Here is a 14,348-nt window from a genome sequence, read left to right on the forward strand (position 1 = left end):
AGTGAATTGTGACGTATTTCTTTTGTGGTTGATGAATGATCTTCTTCAAACTGATGCCAAGTACTTTTGGTCCCTTGATGTCAAAACACCTTCAGCGAAATATGTTGTGTTCTTCACTTCTTCTTCACTTGTTGAAGTTGTGAAAACAATATAATTTATTTGAAGTTGTCTTTTTGTTAATTTTACAAATAGTACATAGTTTCTGGTTGCTGCACAGTTTTTCAAGCAGCAATGACAAAATTTATGAGAGGAAACTAACTGTGAGCTCATTGAACTGACAGGACAGAAGCAGTAACACCACAGAAATAACCTAGATTCATTAATTATGACGTGTCAACACAGTGTCCACGCTCTGGGATGTTGCAGCACATGTAGATTGTTGTTGTATGGACAGAACGCACAGCACTCAAGCAGACAAATGTATGGATTTATTATCAGGTTGTACATGTGTCCCTCACACACACAAACCCTTAGTTTGCACCTTGCACCTAGGAGAATACGAGTAAAACAGCTGTGCATATTTACAATGAGACATATTTGCATAATTCTTTTGGGTGAAAACACTTCATTTTCTTCCTTCTATTTTGATCTTTGTCTTTAAAACTGTTTCTGTACAACAATAGTGCAATCAGAAAAATGGAATCGCAGCCTGACTCGGATTTTGTTTGACCGTAACCAAACACTGGAGTTGAACATCACTCTGTTACACTAATCCTGCTGTTCCACCGCCTAGCTTCACAGCTAGTCCTGTATTTGTCATTATAAAAATACATATTTGAACAACCTACAACTTATCGTTTAGCACCACGCTAAAACGCCACTGTCATCAGAGTCGTCCTTGATGCTTGAAGGGGGAGCGGAGGAGGAGATGTGTGAGATTCCCGCAGCTGTCGTGATTTCGAGCGTAGTCACGTTTTGCGTGTTCAGCCCTGCTCTGTGTTTTGGGCCTAACTCTGTGTTTGCAGAATGTTACAGGGAGCCGCTGTTTTATCAGCGTGTTTAGCCCTGAAGGTTTGGCTGTGGCCTGTTCCATCCTAGGATGTGCTCCAGCAGAGGCAGAGAGCGTCTGGTCCAACACTACCTGGTTCAGGACTCCACCGGACTCCACGTGCAGGTGTTAATATATATTACTAGCAGTGAACTGCACTATTCTGTTCTATTTACACCATGGCATCTTCATTAGCATGTACTTTATTAATCTGCCCCAGTTTAGAGCGTCGCTTTCAGTTTGTACCTAAAGTCGACATCATAGGTCGGCTGGAGGATCCCGAGTCCAGCACGGGACTGGTCCAGAGGCGGGGCTTTGACAGCAGGCTCCAGTAGGTCCATGTCAAAGTACGACAGTACCAGAGTGAGGAATTGTTTGATTTCATACACCGCAAAAAAACGGCCGGGGCATTTTGTGACGCCAGAGCCAAAGGGCATGTAGAAGTAACGCAGCCGCCGCCCGTTGCGGTGGAAGATCGTCTTCTCCCGCCTGTTGTCGTCCAGGAAACGGTCGAACCTGTACTCCTGTGGGCAGAGGAGGGATGAAGAGAGAGGAGCGTGTGTTTTCACAAGACCAACATGTAGTTTGAGACAGAGTGGCTTCCTTGTTCAATAAACAGGGTCTTACATAGGGATCCTCATAAATGTCTGGATCGTAGTGCAGAATTGGTGGATACAAAGCAATGACGTCATCTTTTCTTATGCGATAGGACTCCTGGTTGTCAAGGTGAAGGAGGAAATCCTCCTTAGCAACGCGTACATTCATGGAGGCACTGGAGAGACGCATGGCTTCTTTGATGATGCTGTCTACAGGCAGAAAACAAAGAAGCATTTACAACAAGCCACAGCTCAAGTCAGCTGATTGGTAAGTTTAGGAAATCGTACCCAGAACACACAGTTTGTCCAGCTGCTCCCTGGTCAGATTTAGCTGAGGGTTGCGTGGGTCGACCACCTGACCCGAGTCCTGCAGAACTTGTTGCACTTCCTCGCGAGCTGCTTTCATAGCGTCAGGACTCCTGAGCACAGACACTTGGAAGCTGTAAACGCTGTAGACGCTTCATTACCCACAATCCATCATGCTGCTGAACTGATCCTGCTCAGTTGCCTGACTGCTGCTCCGCTTCGTGGTACCTGATCATATAGAAGAGGCTCCAGAAGGTGGCGGGGAGGGTGTTGGCCTGTGACGCCCAGAGCAGAGCCACGTGGGTCCTGGCCTTGCTCACGTCATTGAAGGTAGACAGCGAATCGTTCAGGATCATCCTCATGGAGATCAGATCGGACACGTTCTCCCTCTTGGAAAGGTTCTCAGCGTGCATGGTCTTAGCTAGATTCTGGATGTTTGTAACAGAAACGACGTGTCATGAATGTGTCAGTGACCACACAGAGCAAAATGAAACCCACTGAGACTATTCTACCTACTGCCCTGTTTCCTTTTAACGGCTTGTGAAGGTGAAGGGGCGTCCACTGACCTCTCTGGCGCTGTAGGCGCTCAGGAAGACGTGGATCGGCAGCCCGGCGACCAACGCCGGGAAGATCTTGTCGAACTCTTTGAAATTCTCCAAGGCGCTGAGCACCAGGGCCTTCTGGGCCGCCTGCCGGGCCTGACACTTATCGTCCCCAAAGTCTTTACCGAACAGCGTCAGGTAGCCAGATTCGAACATCACCTGCCAGACAGACAGGAACGGTTACGGCTGCTGTTAAGTTGAGATATAAAGGCATCAAATGTGGGTTTTTGTCATCCCATAGTTTCCAGTCTAATCTGGTTGATGTCATTTTCTGTTTCTTGCTAATGAATTTAGAGCAAAGGGCTCATTTCTCCCATGGTTTCACTCAGTCCTTGTGAACTTTGTCCGTCTCGTCTTGTTGACTTGGCTCAGTCTGTGGGTCGGTTTGTTTCCTGTCGCTCCAGTACGTGAACATTCTGTTCAGATGACCAGTGATTTGTAGTTTGCACCACTCTGCTCTGAACTTTGTCCTGCTCTTTCCGCTCATTGCCAGTTGCTAGTTCAGTGAGAGTCTAGTGGGCGTTTTGCAAGGCGTACCTTGTAGCAGAAGGCAAAGATGCCGTCCACCTGCCACTGCTCCTTGCTCGGACTCAGCGTGTCTGACCGCAGCATCACGTCCTGCAGGTGGCCCATCATGGTTTCTATCAGGGAGGGCAGAGCCTCGCCCTGTAGGGTTTTCAGAAAGGTTTGGTGGAGGTTCTCCGTGGTGTGGCCATGACGGGGGTCGAAGCTGTCGTGGCCGAATGCCTGGTGCAGGGAAGGAAAAGCCCAGAGCGTTGGTGGTAGGTTTCACTGAGAGCGTTACATTACATATATGTACAGTACAGTGCAAATGTACCTTAACAGATGTAGCAAAGTGGAACTTCCTCCAGTCCAGGTGTCTCCCCTGTCTGATCACTGAGTGGTAGGAGAAGGGGTCACACAGGAAGTGGATGTACTGGCCCGCAATCTTGCAGGTGAAAATGTGGCCGTACTTCTTCTGTCGGCTGCGGAGGAACTGGAGGGGGTTGGCGCCGAACTGCAAAGCGCAGCCCAGGTAGGGGATGAGGCCGTTTTCCACCGCGGGCTCATCGGGTTTCCTACGGGCATCCACAAACAGACGGCAGCGTCAGGCGCTGGAGGGTCAAGTGATCGTCTGGACAGAGGGTTGATGCACGGTTACAATCTACTGCTAATAAAAATAGACATCCTGAAGCTACTCCAGGACGCACACAGGACAAATCCAGCCATCAGGGACATCATTAGCTCATCTTTTTGGTGGAAGCCCTCTGTGTGCAGTGGCTGATCTGTCTGTGGGTTCGAAGACTTCACCAGGTCCCAGATCAGCGTTTCCACACGCTTGTTCTCTCTTAGGTTCACTGTTTCTGCCATTGGCCTCAGGCAACAGACGCCCGTTACACCCCAGGACATGCTGCCTGCTTAGTTTGCCTGCCCTTTTCCACCGCTGCCGGCTGGTGAGACTTGTGTACATTCCAACCTGTGACTTCAGAAGCCAGATCCTCCTAACAACCCGCCTCATTTTCACAACATGACAAACAAGGCTGTTGCTGCAGTTCACCAGGCGAAGCCAGCGGCTACAAACCAACACGACAAAGCTTATAAATCAGCACCTTCCTCCTCATTATCGCAACATGTAGTATTAGCACGCGTGTCATTGCTGCTGATGTAATGAGACGCTTTCATCAAGCACCCTCTCACCTGCAAAACCTGTCTGTGCTGATCTGTGTGAGCCTGCACGAGTCACAGCGCGCTGGTAAAACCCGGGGGGTCTGATTTTACCTGTGTCGCGTCCCCACGGCGAGCCACAGCAGGCAGCAGAATCCCACCAGCACAGCCCAGATCAGCGCCACGCTCAGGATCATGCCGGTCAGATGATGAAGACAGGGAGATCCAGCTCAGCAGGGGGTCCAGTACCTCGACTCGAGCTCCAGACTCAGTTCACCGCTGCTTGCTTCATTTACAGAAGATGCTGTTCTTCAGTTACTGGAGTCCACACGCTTGACACAGTAGGAGTTGATCAGTGAGTCATCAGTTCAGCTTGCACCTAATGTGATGACAGGAGCATGTGGGAGGTTTTTATACTATGCTTCATAGGGTGGGACCAAGCAGCTGCATTGTTGTGCAACTAAATCAGTTATTTGATTTATTATTTTTAGCAGTAGTAGTATTTACATTTAGGAATCATAGGTAAAATAACACACATTCTCCTTTTTCTGTTTCATTCTCAAACTGGGATTGTGAGTCCTGATAATTTTTTTGTCCATCAAATATCTACTAATTATTACATGTAATAATTGTAAGGTGTAAATAAATATTTGGCTTAGACTTAAATAACAGAAGCGTCGCCATAGTTCAACAGACAAGTACGCTGATTTTCTGTCACATGTATCTTTCTAGGAATTAGAATTCCATGTGTTCTGTGTGTAAATGCATGGTTCAACAGTCCACTTAGCCAATTTGACGGTTTGTTGGCAGAAACAGACCTTGCTGGGTTAGAAGGGTCAAGGCCTGTGGGCTTAAGCTGGAGTTCAGGTTATTGTTTAGGGGAATGAGTTTTGTTGTCATGCCTAAGGTGAGGGTGAGGGAGGAAACACTGTGAAGTCCATCCATGCCAAAGCTAAGGGGTGTGTGTGGATGTGCGTGAGAGGTGGCCTTGACCGGAGTCCATGGACAGTGGCACCTGAAGGACTGCGCTGCGATAGTGGTAAATAGATCACAGAATCCAAGGTCCCTACTGTGCTCCCATTGTGTGTGTGTGTGTGTGTGTGTGTGTGTGTGTGTGTGTGTGTGTGTGTGTGTGTGTGTGTGTGTGTGTGTGTAACCTGTTGAAACTTGTCATTGCAGGCGTACAATGTAGTTACTCAAGAAAAACAACATAAGGAGAAGAAATTAACCTTCCACGTAATGTCTTTACACGTGTGCTGACAAATACTGCAGCGTGGAGGATGAATCATCCAGCGAAGCATGAAGCAGTGCAGAACACAGATGAACTGCAGATCTACAGTTCAATGAAGGTTCAACCTCAAGAAAAAAAACATTTCCTCAGGTTTCCAGGTTTATTTACGTGTTCAATATCACCAGGTATATGTTAAGGCTTTTAACTCCAAACTTCATGTTCATAATACTGTCTTTTCAAAATTTAAACAAATTATAAAAATAAAAATAGCATTTTTGGCAGATAAACCTCTTCTAATTGGCTTAATAATTGTAATCAACATACAAAATAAAAATGGTTCATTTCACGTATATGCAACCCCCCCTTACATGTTTACATTACATAGATACTGTTCGGGTCAATTTGACCCAACAGTAAAACTTAAGGCTAAAAAATAAAATATTACCAGGGTTTTACAATATTTAACAGCCATATTTAACAATAAATATCTCGCCAGTATTAACAGAAAGTTTAGCTAACCTGAGTTGGAACGTTTTGCCGTTACTCAGTATGTGTTTCCTTACGCCATTCCTCTCGTACTGGTAACGCTAAATGACCGGTACCATTAGTGTTTCCTTTTTTATGGCTAATTTAATGTTACTGGCGGTCACTTTATTTGGAGAGCTCTCACTTTGAAACACTCCTGAGAAACATAAACGTCGGAGCATTCAGGACTGTTGCTATCTTTACAGTATTTGGCATGTAAGTTTAGTGAGCATGATTTAATTATATTTTAATTGAATCATCATTGAATGACATATTTTGAACATATCTATTAACCCTAACTAGTATAAATGTCAGACTCTTTTAATGTATGCCCAGACTGTGCATTTGTAATACACAAGTTATTAAAGGGTTGTATATTTTGGGGCATGGTGGACGTCACTCATTTGCACATGCTGGACGCTGTCTGTTGAGGTTCAGGGGGTCCTGGGATCTCACCTCGGCTTCACAGGTGCTTTGGCAGAACCTGCAGAATGCTGAAGACGCTTCCTGCACACTGGACTTTATCCAAAGATAATGGTACCTGTTATATTAAAATAACTTGTCTTTTTATATATTTTTTATATATTAGTTTCTGACCAAAAACTAACAACTTTGCTCATGATCTTGTTTTTACAGGTGCTTCTTGGGCATTAATCCAAAAAGGCAGCGTGGACCCATCAATCAGAAAGTCTGTACCTTCATCAGAAAACTAATTGATTTTTAGTATTCTAAACTAAATCAAATTTGCAATATTGCTGTAAATTTACATTTAATTACTGGCTACTAGTTGCATTACATTTACAGGATTGCATACTGTGACCTCACAGCAATTACTGTAAATTTGTACAGCGATATGCTGTAACATCAAAGCAATATCATGAAACCTTTACTGTGAAATCACAATTTATATAAACAAAACTACAAAAACATACTGTCATATTACAGTAATATTTGATACATTTACTTTAACATCACAGTAGCAAAGAGTAATTTAATGTCTTACCTTACTGTGAAGTCAGAGCTGTCAATGTACAAGCAGTAAAATACTTTGAAAGTCATACAATTAGTAGCCAGTAATTTACTGTAAATTTACACCGAAATATTTAACAGTAAATGGTTTGTTGAATGTGTGAGACATTACAGTCTCACACATTCATCTTATGTTCTCACCCCATCTAAAAAGTACAAAAATGAGTTTTTATGGCAACACCATTGCCTGTGACAACTTCAATTCAGGAGGTTTTAAAGAGAAAGCTTAAAATGGTCACAATGATCCAAAAGAACAGGGCTGAACTCCCAGTAGAGCATTTGGTAGCCATAAACAAGGTCCACCAGTCTTCCAGGTTTGCCTTCACAGACAGAACAGCCTCAATGTCTTATTGCACAAAAATGCTGAAAGCATCAAGGGAACATGAAAAAGAGTATGATTCTGGATCACAATACCACTAAAGGTGGGGTGGACCTGTGTAAGATGGGCACAATTACACGTATTCAAGTTCTTAATATTATATTGTTGTTTCATTATTTCGTTCATTTCTGGCTTAAAAACCTTGTCTAAGTAAAGGTGGCCTTTATTTGCCTTGATTTTAAGTCACTGTATTAGTTTGACCCTGAAAGAACATGTTGTTCATAAACATCTCACAATGAAAATTGATAGTGATTCCGTGCACGAGACTGGTCTGCTGAGCCGAGTATCAGGTGGATGAGGGGAAAATAAACCCTATCAATGGCCCTGGTACAAAATGATAAAAAGCTGATAACAACCTAATGATACCTTTCATGGATCTTCTCAGTGAAAGGGACCAACCTCGCCAGAGCAAAGAGGAGCGAGCAACAGGTGATTTAGAGAGTGAATAGCCAGCCAGAAACGCTGCTTCAGTCTGACTCAAGAGTTCAAGGACAAAAGTGATTGACTTTTATTTCTCAGCTACAAGAAAATCTTGCAGGAAAAGTGACAGCAGTAGAAGAGCTCAAAGTCAAAATGAAAAACAAAAGACTTAAAAAAGAAAAACAACAAAGACACAACACCAGCAGAGAAGATTGGATCTATGTTACTGACGAAAGTACTTGTGAGTTAGTTCAGACAGAACATTCCTTCTTTGTGTACAGTTGCTGCCTAATGAATGTTGATAAAGCCTGACATGTCATGTTATTCAGAGAAAGTCAGCTAAACTGACCAATGAGGTCAAGGTTGAGGGTGACTGAGGTGCCATTGTGTTGGTGTGTGGGCTTCCACTTTGTTATCATATAGTGGAGCAACCTTTGTACCCCCTCAGAAACAAATCAGTAGGAACCTTGAAAAATGTCCATGTGCGCAGTGTTTAGGGTTGAAGGGCTGCAAACTGTGGCTCAAACCATTTACACAACTACTGACTTCTTTTCTATATGATATACTTTGCTTATCCATCTCTTTTTACTCATACGCATACGTTAATACTGCTGATTAGCATCACTGAAGTCAAACTGAATTAAACGTGACGTGTGAGCAGGGAGTCGTTGGGAATGTGCCACGATTTCACCATTGCTTCCTTTCAGAGATGACACACCGACCCCACCCCTTCTTCACACAATGAGGCTACACAGTGTAGAATTCTGCAGCCATGCTGCCTGACACGTCCTTTCAGGGAGAAAATGAGCAAAACTACACCCGTAACAAAATACGACAATTTGGTAATGAACCTGTAGGAGCTCGTCTCCTGCTGGTGTGGTGACGTGTTAAACTTATGAACTCAATGAAAGAAGCACTTTGATGCCAGAGGTGGCTGAAGATACAGTAAATGAGACATAAAAGGAGACAAATTGCAGCAAAAATAAATCAAATGATCAAAAGACTAAGGAAAAAATTGTTCCAAAACAGTTGCCTCAATAATGGTCATCTTTCATATATGTCTTGTTTGCTCAAAGACAAATCCTTCCTGTTATCCTTATGGAAATATTCTAAGAAATCACTTAAACAAGATAAGGTGAGGCTGGTTATGGTGGTCCACTGTTTACTCTTGCGTCATGATTTTCGTGATGGAATTTCTCTGCTGCATATGACAGTGATTCCCGGAAAGCCTTGTGGTTAAACGATAAAGCCCACACTGGTTATCTCAGGTTATCGCTGACCCGATCTGCAAAATATCATCTGTGTCCAGTAAATGAACCACAGCTTTCATTTACTGTACACAGATGACATTTTTTCATATAAATGTGTGATTTGATCCTATTTTGGGATGGCAACATCAAACATATTCTATATCAAACATATCACATCATGTTTTTTGGACAGTCATGAGAAGAAAAGTCCTCCAGGTTACATACTGTATTTAGGTAAAGAAACTGTTTTCCATATAGCAGTCTTTTAAATCGTGCTTAGAAAGACTTTGTTCCATTCTCTGTGTTACAGTTTTTATCCGTCGGTTTACACATTTATTTTCATTATCACTATAACAGCAGTGCATCAGACACATGTGCAAACCTGTACTCATTGGATTGACATATTTTCTCCCCCCTTTTGCAAAACACTTATCAATGACGTCCTTCTAAACTCCATTGTTTTAGCTTTGGGACCAAAGTTAAACCATCTGTTCTTAACTATTAGAAACCAGTAAGACCAGTATGAACTCACCATAGCACCTGTTTGACACTCTTTAGACCTCAAAATGGAACCAGGTCTGTGTTGTTCTTTTGCAGCGTGGATGGAGGAGGTCTAAAGCAGAGACTGAGCATCAATTGTGGCTGTATCTCATCCTCCAATAGATTTGACTGTATTCTAGTTTTGTGTATTTTCTGTAATATATAATTATAATTTTCTGTAATATTTACAGTACAATATTTCAGTTTTCTGCCACAGTTTGAAAAATTAATGTCATGGATTCAATAAATCAAAGCATTTATTCATCTGGATCCAGTTCTTTGCTTAAAAGGTAAAATTGACATACTGTAAACTACACAAACAAATAGCAACAGGCTCCAATGATGATCAATGAAGCACTGATTCACACTGAGATCAGTGGTTTGTATTTCGGTGTCCACTGTGTTATGACTGATTGGTCATGTTCATGTACTTGGTTGCAAGTTGTATTGTTTGAAGGAAGTTTTTGCTGCATATTTCCAGTGTTTTGACAAACAAAAAGTGTCATTATGACATTGGAGCAGTTGTTTAGACCTGTGTGTGAACTGTTAAGAGAATGTGTTGTTTCACTGGAAACATCAAAGCGACCAATAAAACCTGTAATGATCCACAGAGCTCATTTACTCATCACGTTATACATGATCTTAATGGAAATGCTTGTTTACACAATACTGAGGTCAGCTCTGAAAGGCCTACGTTTTCTTCACTTCGACATCTCAATGCTCACAGAAATTGTTCACTGTGAAGTTGATCTGTATCTGTGAAGGGAAGAAAACAGTCATTTAGACAAAAAACAATATCGTTTGGCATTATAATTTGTGTTTTGTTGAAGCCAAATACCAAAAGGTTCTTGTGTAACAGTGATAGTAGAGGTTTCTTCTGAACCCACCCACACACCTTAGGTTTCAAAACACACATCCAGAACTGAATTTCACCCAACATTTACATGGATGCGTTCAAACACGCAAGCCACCACTTTTAAGCAAGTGAGCGTGTTGCCAACATGCCGTTTATCATTTGGTTTTGCAGTATCAACATGCTAAAATTAACAAAATGAACATCTGGTGCAATGTTGGTGCAAGATGGTCCAAGGCCATTTTGATTGTGGAGAGTCTGTCTTGTCTCCTCTAACTTCACTTTGTTTATAATGAGGATACCAGACCACTATATTTGAAAAAACTTGAATGCTCTTGGTTGGCGTTTTAATTTTCTTTATTCATTCATTCATTTCTCCTCAGTGATCAATGAGTCCAATGTTCCACTCAAGTGTTAAAATAATTCCAGCATCATCATATTGGGTTGCCTGTAGTAATTGTAATGCATATCACAGACATTTTTATTATTTTATAGCTCTAGCTCATTCATACTGTGTTATGTAATTCATATCAAATCACTGCAGTTTGGTAATAAAATGTCTTACTCAGGTTTAATTAGCCTCTGTATTCGCTGATAACCTGGAATTAACTTTTGAGTGTTGCAGAGACAAGAAAATCAGCAGAGACGGGAGGAAGAAAGATTAAAAAAAGGTTACAAGAACAAAGAAACCGACTGCTAATCAGTAAGCTGCAATGAGCAAACATTTCTTCCTAATCGGCTGTTCGGTCTGCATGACCCTGAGTCTGCTGATAGACCGCTGGAACTCTAGTAATGCACTGAAACCACCTGCATCCTACAAAAACGTGACCAAGTTTACCAAAAGCTGACAATCCCATTTCCTGATAACCAGTGCAAAGCTATGTCCATGCCTTTTCGGGGGTCAGGTCCTTTCAGACATGAAGTTAATCTTAAATCTGTTCAGCATCCTGCACTAGAAACATTATTTCTCATAAGCTGTATTTACTAACCTCTACCCCTTATTTTTGTTACATGATACACTTACAAGAATAAATGCAGTGCATGGCTGAAACGGGGTTCGGGTTGTAATTATGAACAATTGCACTTTACTGACAACACCCAGGTTGTGTTTTGGTACTGTAGCATGATGGCATGTACATCAAAACGACTTGTCTTTGACTTGTTTCCACTGCGGTTGGCCGGGCTCTCCTTTCAAGAATAATAATAATTGCTACGATTCTTACTTTTCCTTTTGATTCTAATCTAATGGGTTGTGGGTACTACACACAGAAGGCTCCAGCCATATGTCACACATGTGACTGGTATTAGTGGGAGTCACCTATAGTAGCAGCAATATGCCCCCATTCTCCTGTTTGGATGACTTCCACACAGTAGATTGCAGTAGTTCAAACCAAGGTTAATCAACTGTAACAGTAAAGAACTTCATGAACTGAATTCATCTCTGGCTCTCTACACTAACATGCAGCTGGTTCAGACACAGGCTGGCAGTAAATGTACTGGTAGAAGTTCTGGATCGGTCTTGGTGTTTAACCGAAGCGATGCCTTTTCATCCACATAGCGAACCCGATCACCCCCTGTACAGCAAGTAGCAGCACAGCCAGCAACCAGTTCAGATGACCTGGATGACCTCGCTCCCTCCCAAACTGGCAGAGGTCCTGACAACAGAATGCTACAGAGAAAGAGCTAACAATTGGGCCTCAAACACTGATAGCGAGTGTAACTTTGCTGTTAAAAATGTCAACAATGTCAGAGCACATTGTTTTCCAAAGTATAGGATTTCTTAGAGAAGGAATCCCAACTATTCTGGCCAAACACCAAACTGTTAAAAACATTACAGTTGACATTGGGGCCAATGATATCATCAGCACCAATCAGAGGTCCTGAAGCAGGACTTCACTGGTTTACTGAACACGTTGACCTCTCTTAAAGCTAAGGTGTTTGAAGGGGTAATGAAAGGTTCAGAGGTTTGATGGCACTGGACAGATGGCTCTCAGCTGCATGTACTATACTGTAGCCTACACAAAGTGAAGGGGTTGAGATGTTGCTGCCGTATTCCAGGTGACAATTTTGTGTCTTCTGATCATCTTACCGGTAACTGTTGAAATAGACACCTGCTGTTAATCATCTACAGGCCTCCAAAGTAATGTGAAGCCTTCATAGATAACTTTACTGAATTGCTCTCTATTATCTCAAAAGATTATGATTATATTGCTGGTATCCATGTTACTTACAAACAAATTCTCTAAGGTGGTTGAAACATTTGGCCTCCCACGTGTGAATGGGTCCACGCACACACTCAAGGTCACACACTGGATATGGTTACCCTCGGGTGTTGTTGGCCTCTCAGACCACCTGTGTTTACTTGGACATGTTCATTTTGAAGAAACAACAGCCTGGATGCTTCAGTGCTAAACAACCATTTTAAATGCTTGGACCAATAGTTTTGCTGCTCTGAGATGTTAAAAGATGTTTATGTCAGTACACATTTTGGTTAGTAGGGATGTTGCTTGATCTCAGCGCAGCTTTCAATGTCCTAGACCACAAAAACCGTCTTGACGCATTGAGTGTGTGGGATTATCAGTGAAAGGTCCTAAGCTGTTCTGGTAATATTTTATTAACAGGACATATTAGGATTCCATTGGTGCTCATAAATCTGAGCAGGATGCCACGATGTGGAGTCCCTCAGGGCTGATTTTTGGACCACTGCTATTCATCCTACACATGCTCCCCCTGGGTCAGTTTATACATGGCATAATGTTACTGTGATACAAGGCAAATTAGCTTTACAGATGACACTCATTTGTCACACTCAGACAATATTTACTTATCTCTGTCAAGTGACTATACTGTAGTCTCTTCAATTCATTCTCTCTGTGTCTAAGTAAATATCTGAATGCAATCAAATTCAGTTCAACTCTGTGTTGTTAGCGGAGTTAGAAATCCTGGTGTCATAATTGACCTTTAACACTCACATCAAAGCCACGACTAAAAGCATTCTATAACCTCAAAAACATAGCAAGACAAAGACAAAGACACTATTGAAAGTCATTTCTGCAATGCATTCTAACTGTACTATGTTGAGTGTTGCGTTGATGCCAGAAATAAGAACCAGAAAAACTGAGAACATGACTTCAATAGAATACAATAGACTTTGATGTGGGACCTTGAAATAGGAAATATTTATTTATAATATATATATTATATAAGATGTATTTAGGTATTATGGACCTGATTATATCTTATAAATATAATCTAAATCTTCTAAATACATCTACATCTTCATAGCTTGAAGATTCTCTTCACTGTATTTGTTTAGGAAAAAAATTACCTTTTGTGCATCTGTATTATACTGCTTTTTTTCTTTATTGTCATTTTATCAGTCACTTTTTTCATTTAAACTGAGACAGAAATATGACAAGGCAATTTAAATGTCCAAGGTCAACACTGTTGATAAAAGTTAATATTTTCAGCTCCTTGACCTAAATAAATGTAATAAAACAAATACAGTGTTGTGCTGCAGCACTGTATTATACTGTGTTTATATCACTATATTTATCGTGTTATTATCTGTTTACCAATCAGTTGTGTTTGAGTTTAGATGCTCCAGTTCATGTTAGCCTTTTTTATGAGAGTGTGCGTTTGTTGTTGTATCGATACTTCAGCAAAAGGGATTATCAATAGCAACATGCTTTTACACTCCACCAGAGAATCGTCCCTGAGGTAAGAGCTGCTACACTGACCTTGAACACCGGTGTAAAAGCTACTATTGCATATCTCATGCTTATCTCCTAAGGTTCGACCAATTAACTGATTAGAACTTGCATGTGTGCTTGCGTTTAAGAGGAGGCAGCCATTCATTAAAACTCAAGACAAAGCAAGTATGGAAGCATGGTAAGACAATCAGCTAATCAAGTTTCTTCAATGACTTGCAGAAGGCCCCTCACTGTTACCGCTCAGCTTCCTC

At 41.8% G+C, this 14,348-nt stretch overlaps 1 protein-coding gene and 1 long non-coding RNA gene across 2 annotated transcripts; one reads left to right on the forward strand and one right to left on the reverse strand.

Moving 5' to 3' along the window:
• Window positions 1-415: 415 nt before the first annotated feature.
• Window positions 416-4,535, reverse strand: LOC114844385 (cytochrome P450 7A1). Its single transcript, XM_029131733.3, has 8 exons — window positions 4,272-4,535; window positions 3,331-3,571; window positions 3,030-3,239; window positions 2,457-2,651; window positions 2,119-2,318; window positions 1,873-2,003; window positions 1,616-1,794; window positions 416-1,512 (listed from the first exon to the last, which is right to left on the reverse strand). Exons 1-8 carry the CDS (start codon window positions 4,352-4,354, stop codon window positions 1,210-1,212), a joined length of 1,542 nt encoding a protein of 513 aa, XP_028987566.1. The 5' UTR covers window positions 4,355-4,535; the 3' UTR covers window positions 416-1,209.
• A 103-nt stretch (window positions 4,536-4,638) lies between these two features.
• On the forward strand, window positions 4,639-7,371 carry LOC114844389 (uncharacterized). Its single transcript, XR_003783724.3, has 3 exons — window positions 4,639-5,196; window positions 5,337-6,450; window positions 6,550-7,371. It is a non-coding gene; the product is annotated as an uncharacterized LOC114844389 (long non-coding RNA).
• The last annotated feature ends 6,977 nt before the right edge of the window (window positions 7,372-14,348 follow it).

This window comes from Betta splendens, chromosome 17 (genome assembly GCF_900634795.4).
Source record: "Betta splendens chromosome 17, fBetSpl5.4, whole genome shotgun sequence".
In the NCBI taxonomy this organism is placed as follows: domain Eukaryota; kingdom Metazoa; phylum Chordata; class Actinopteri; order Anabantiformes; family Osphronemidae; genus Betta; species Betta splendens.

What these genes read in the sequence shown, in the direction of transcription:
- LOC114844385 (XM_029131733.3), bottom strand. Translation starts at nt 4,354, where the DNA reads ATGATCCTGAGCGTGGCGCTGATCTGGGCTGTGCTGGTGGGATTCTGC. An exon ending in ACTTTGCTACATCTGTTAAG is followed by an intron (nt 3,240 to 3,330) that starts GTACATTTGCAC and finishes TCCCTGCACCAG; the next exon opens with GCATTCGGCCACGACAGCTT. An exon ending in AGCCTCTTCTATATGATCAG is followed by an intron (nt 2,004 to 2,118) that starts GTACCACGAAGC and finishes GTCTGTGCTCAG; the next exon opens with GAGTCCTGACGCTATGAAAG.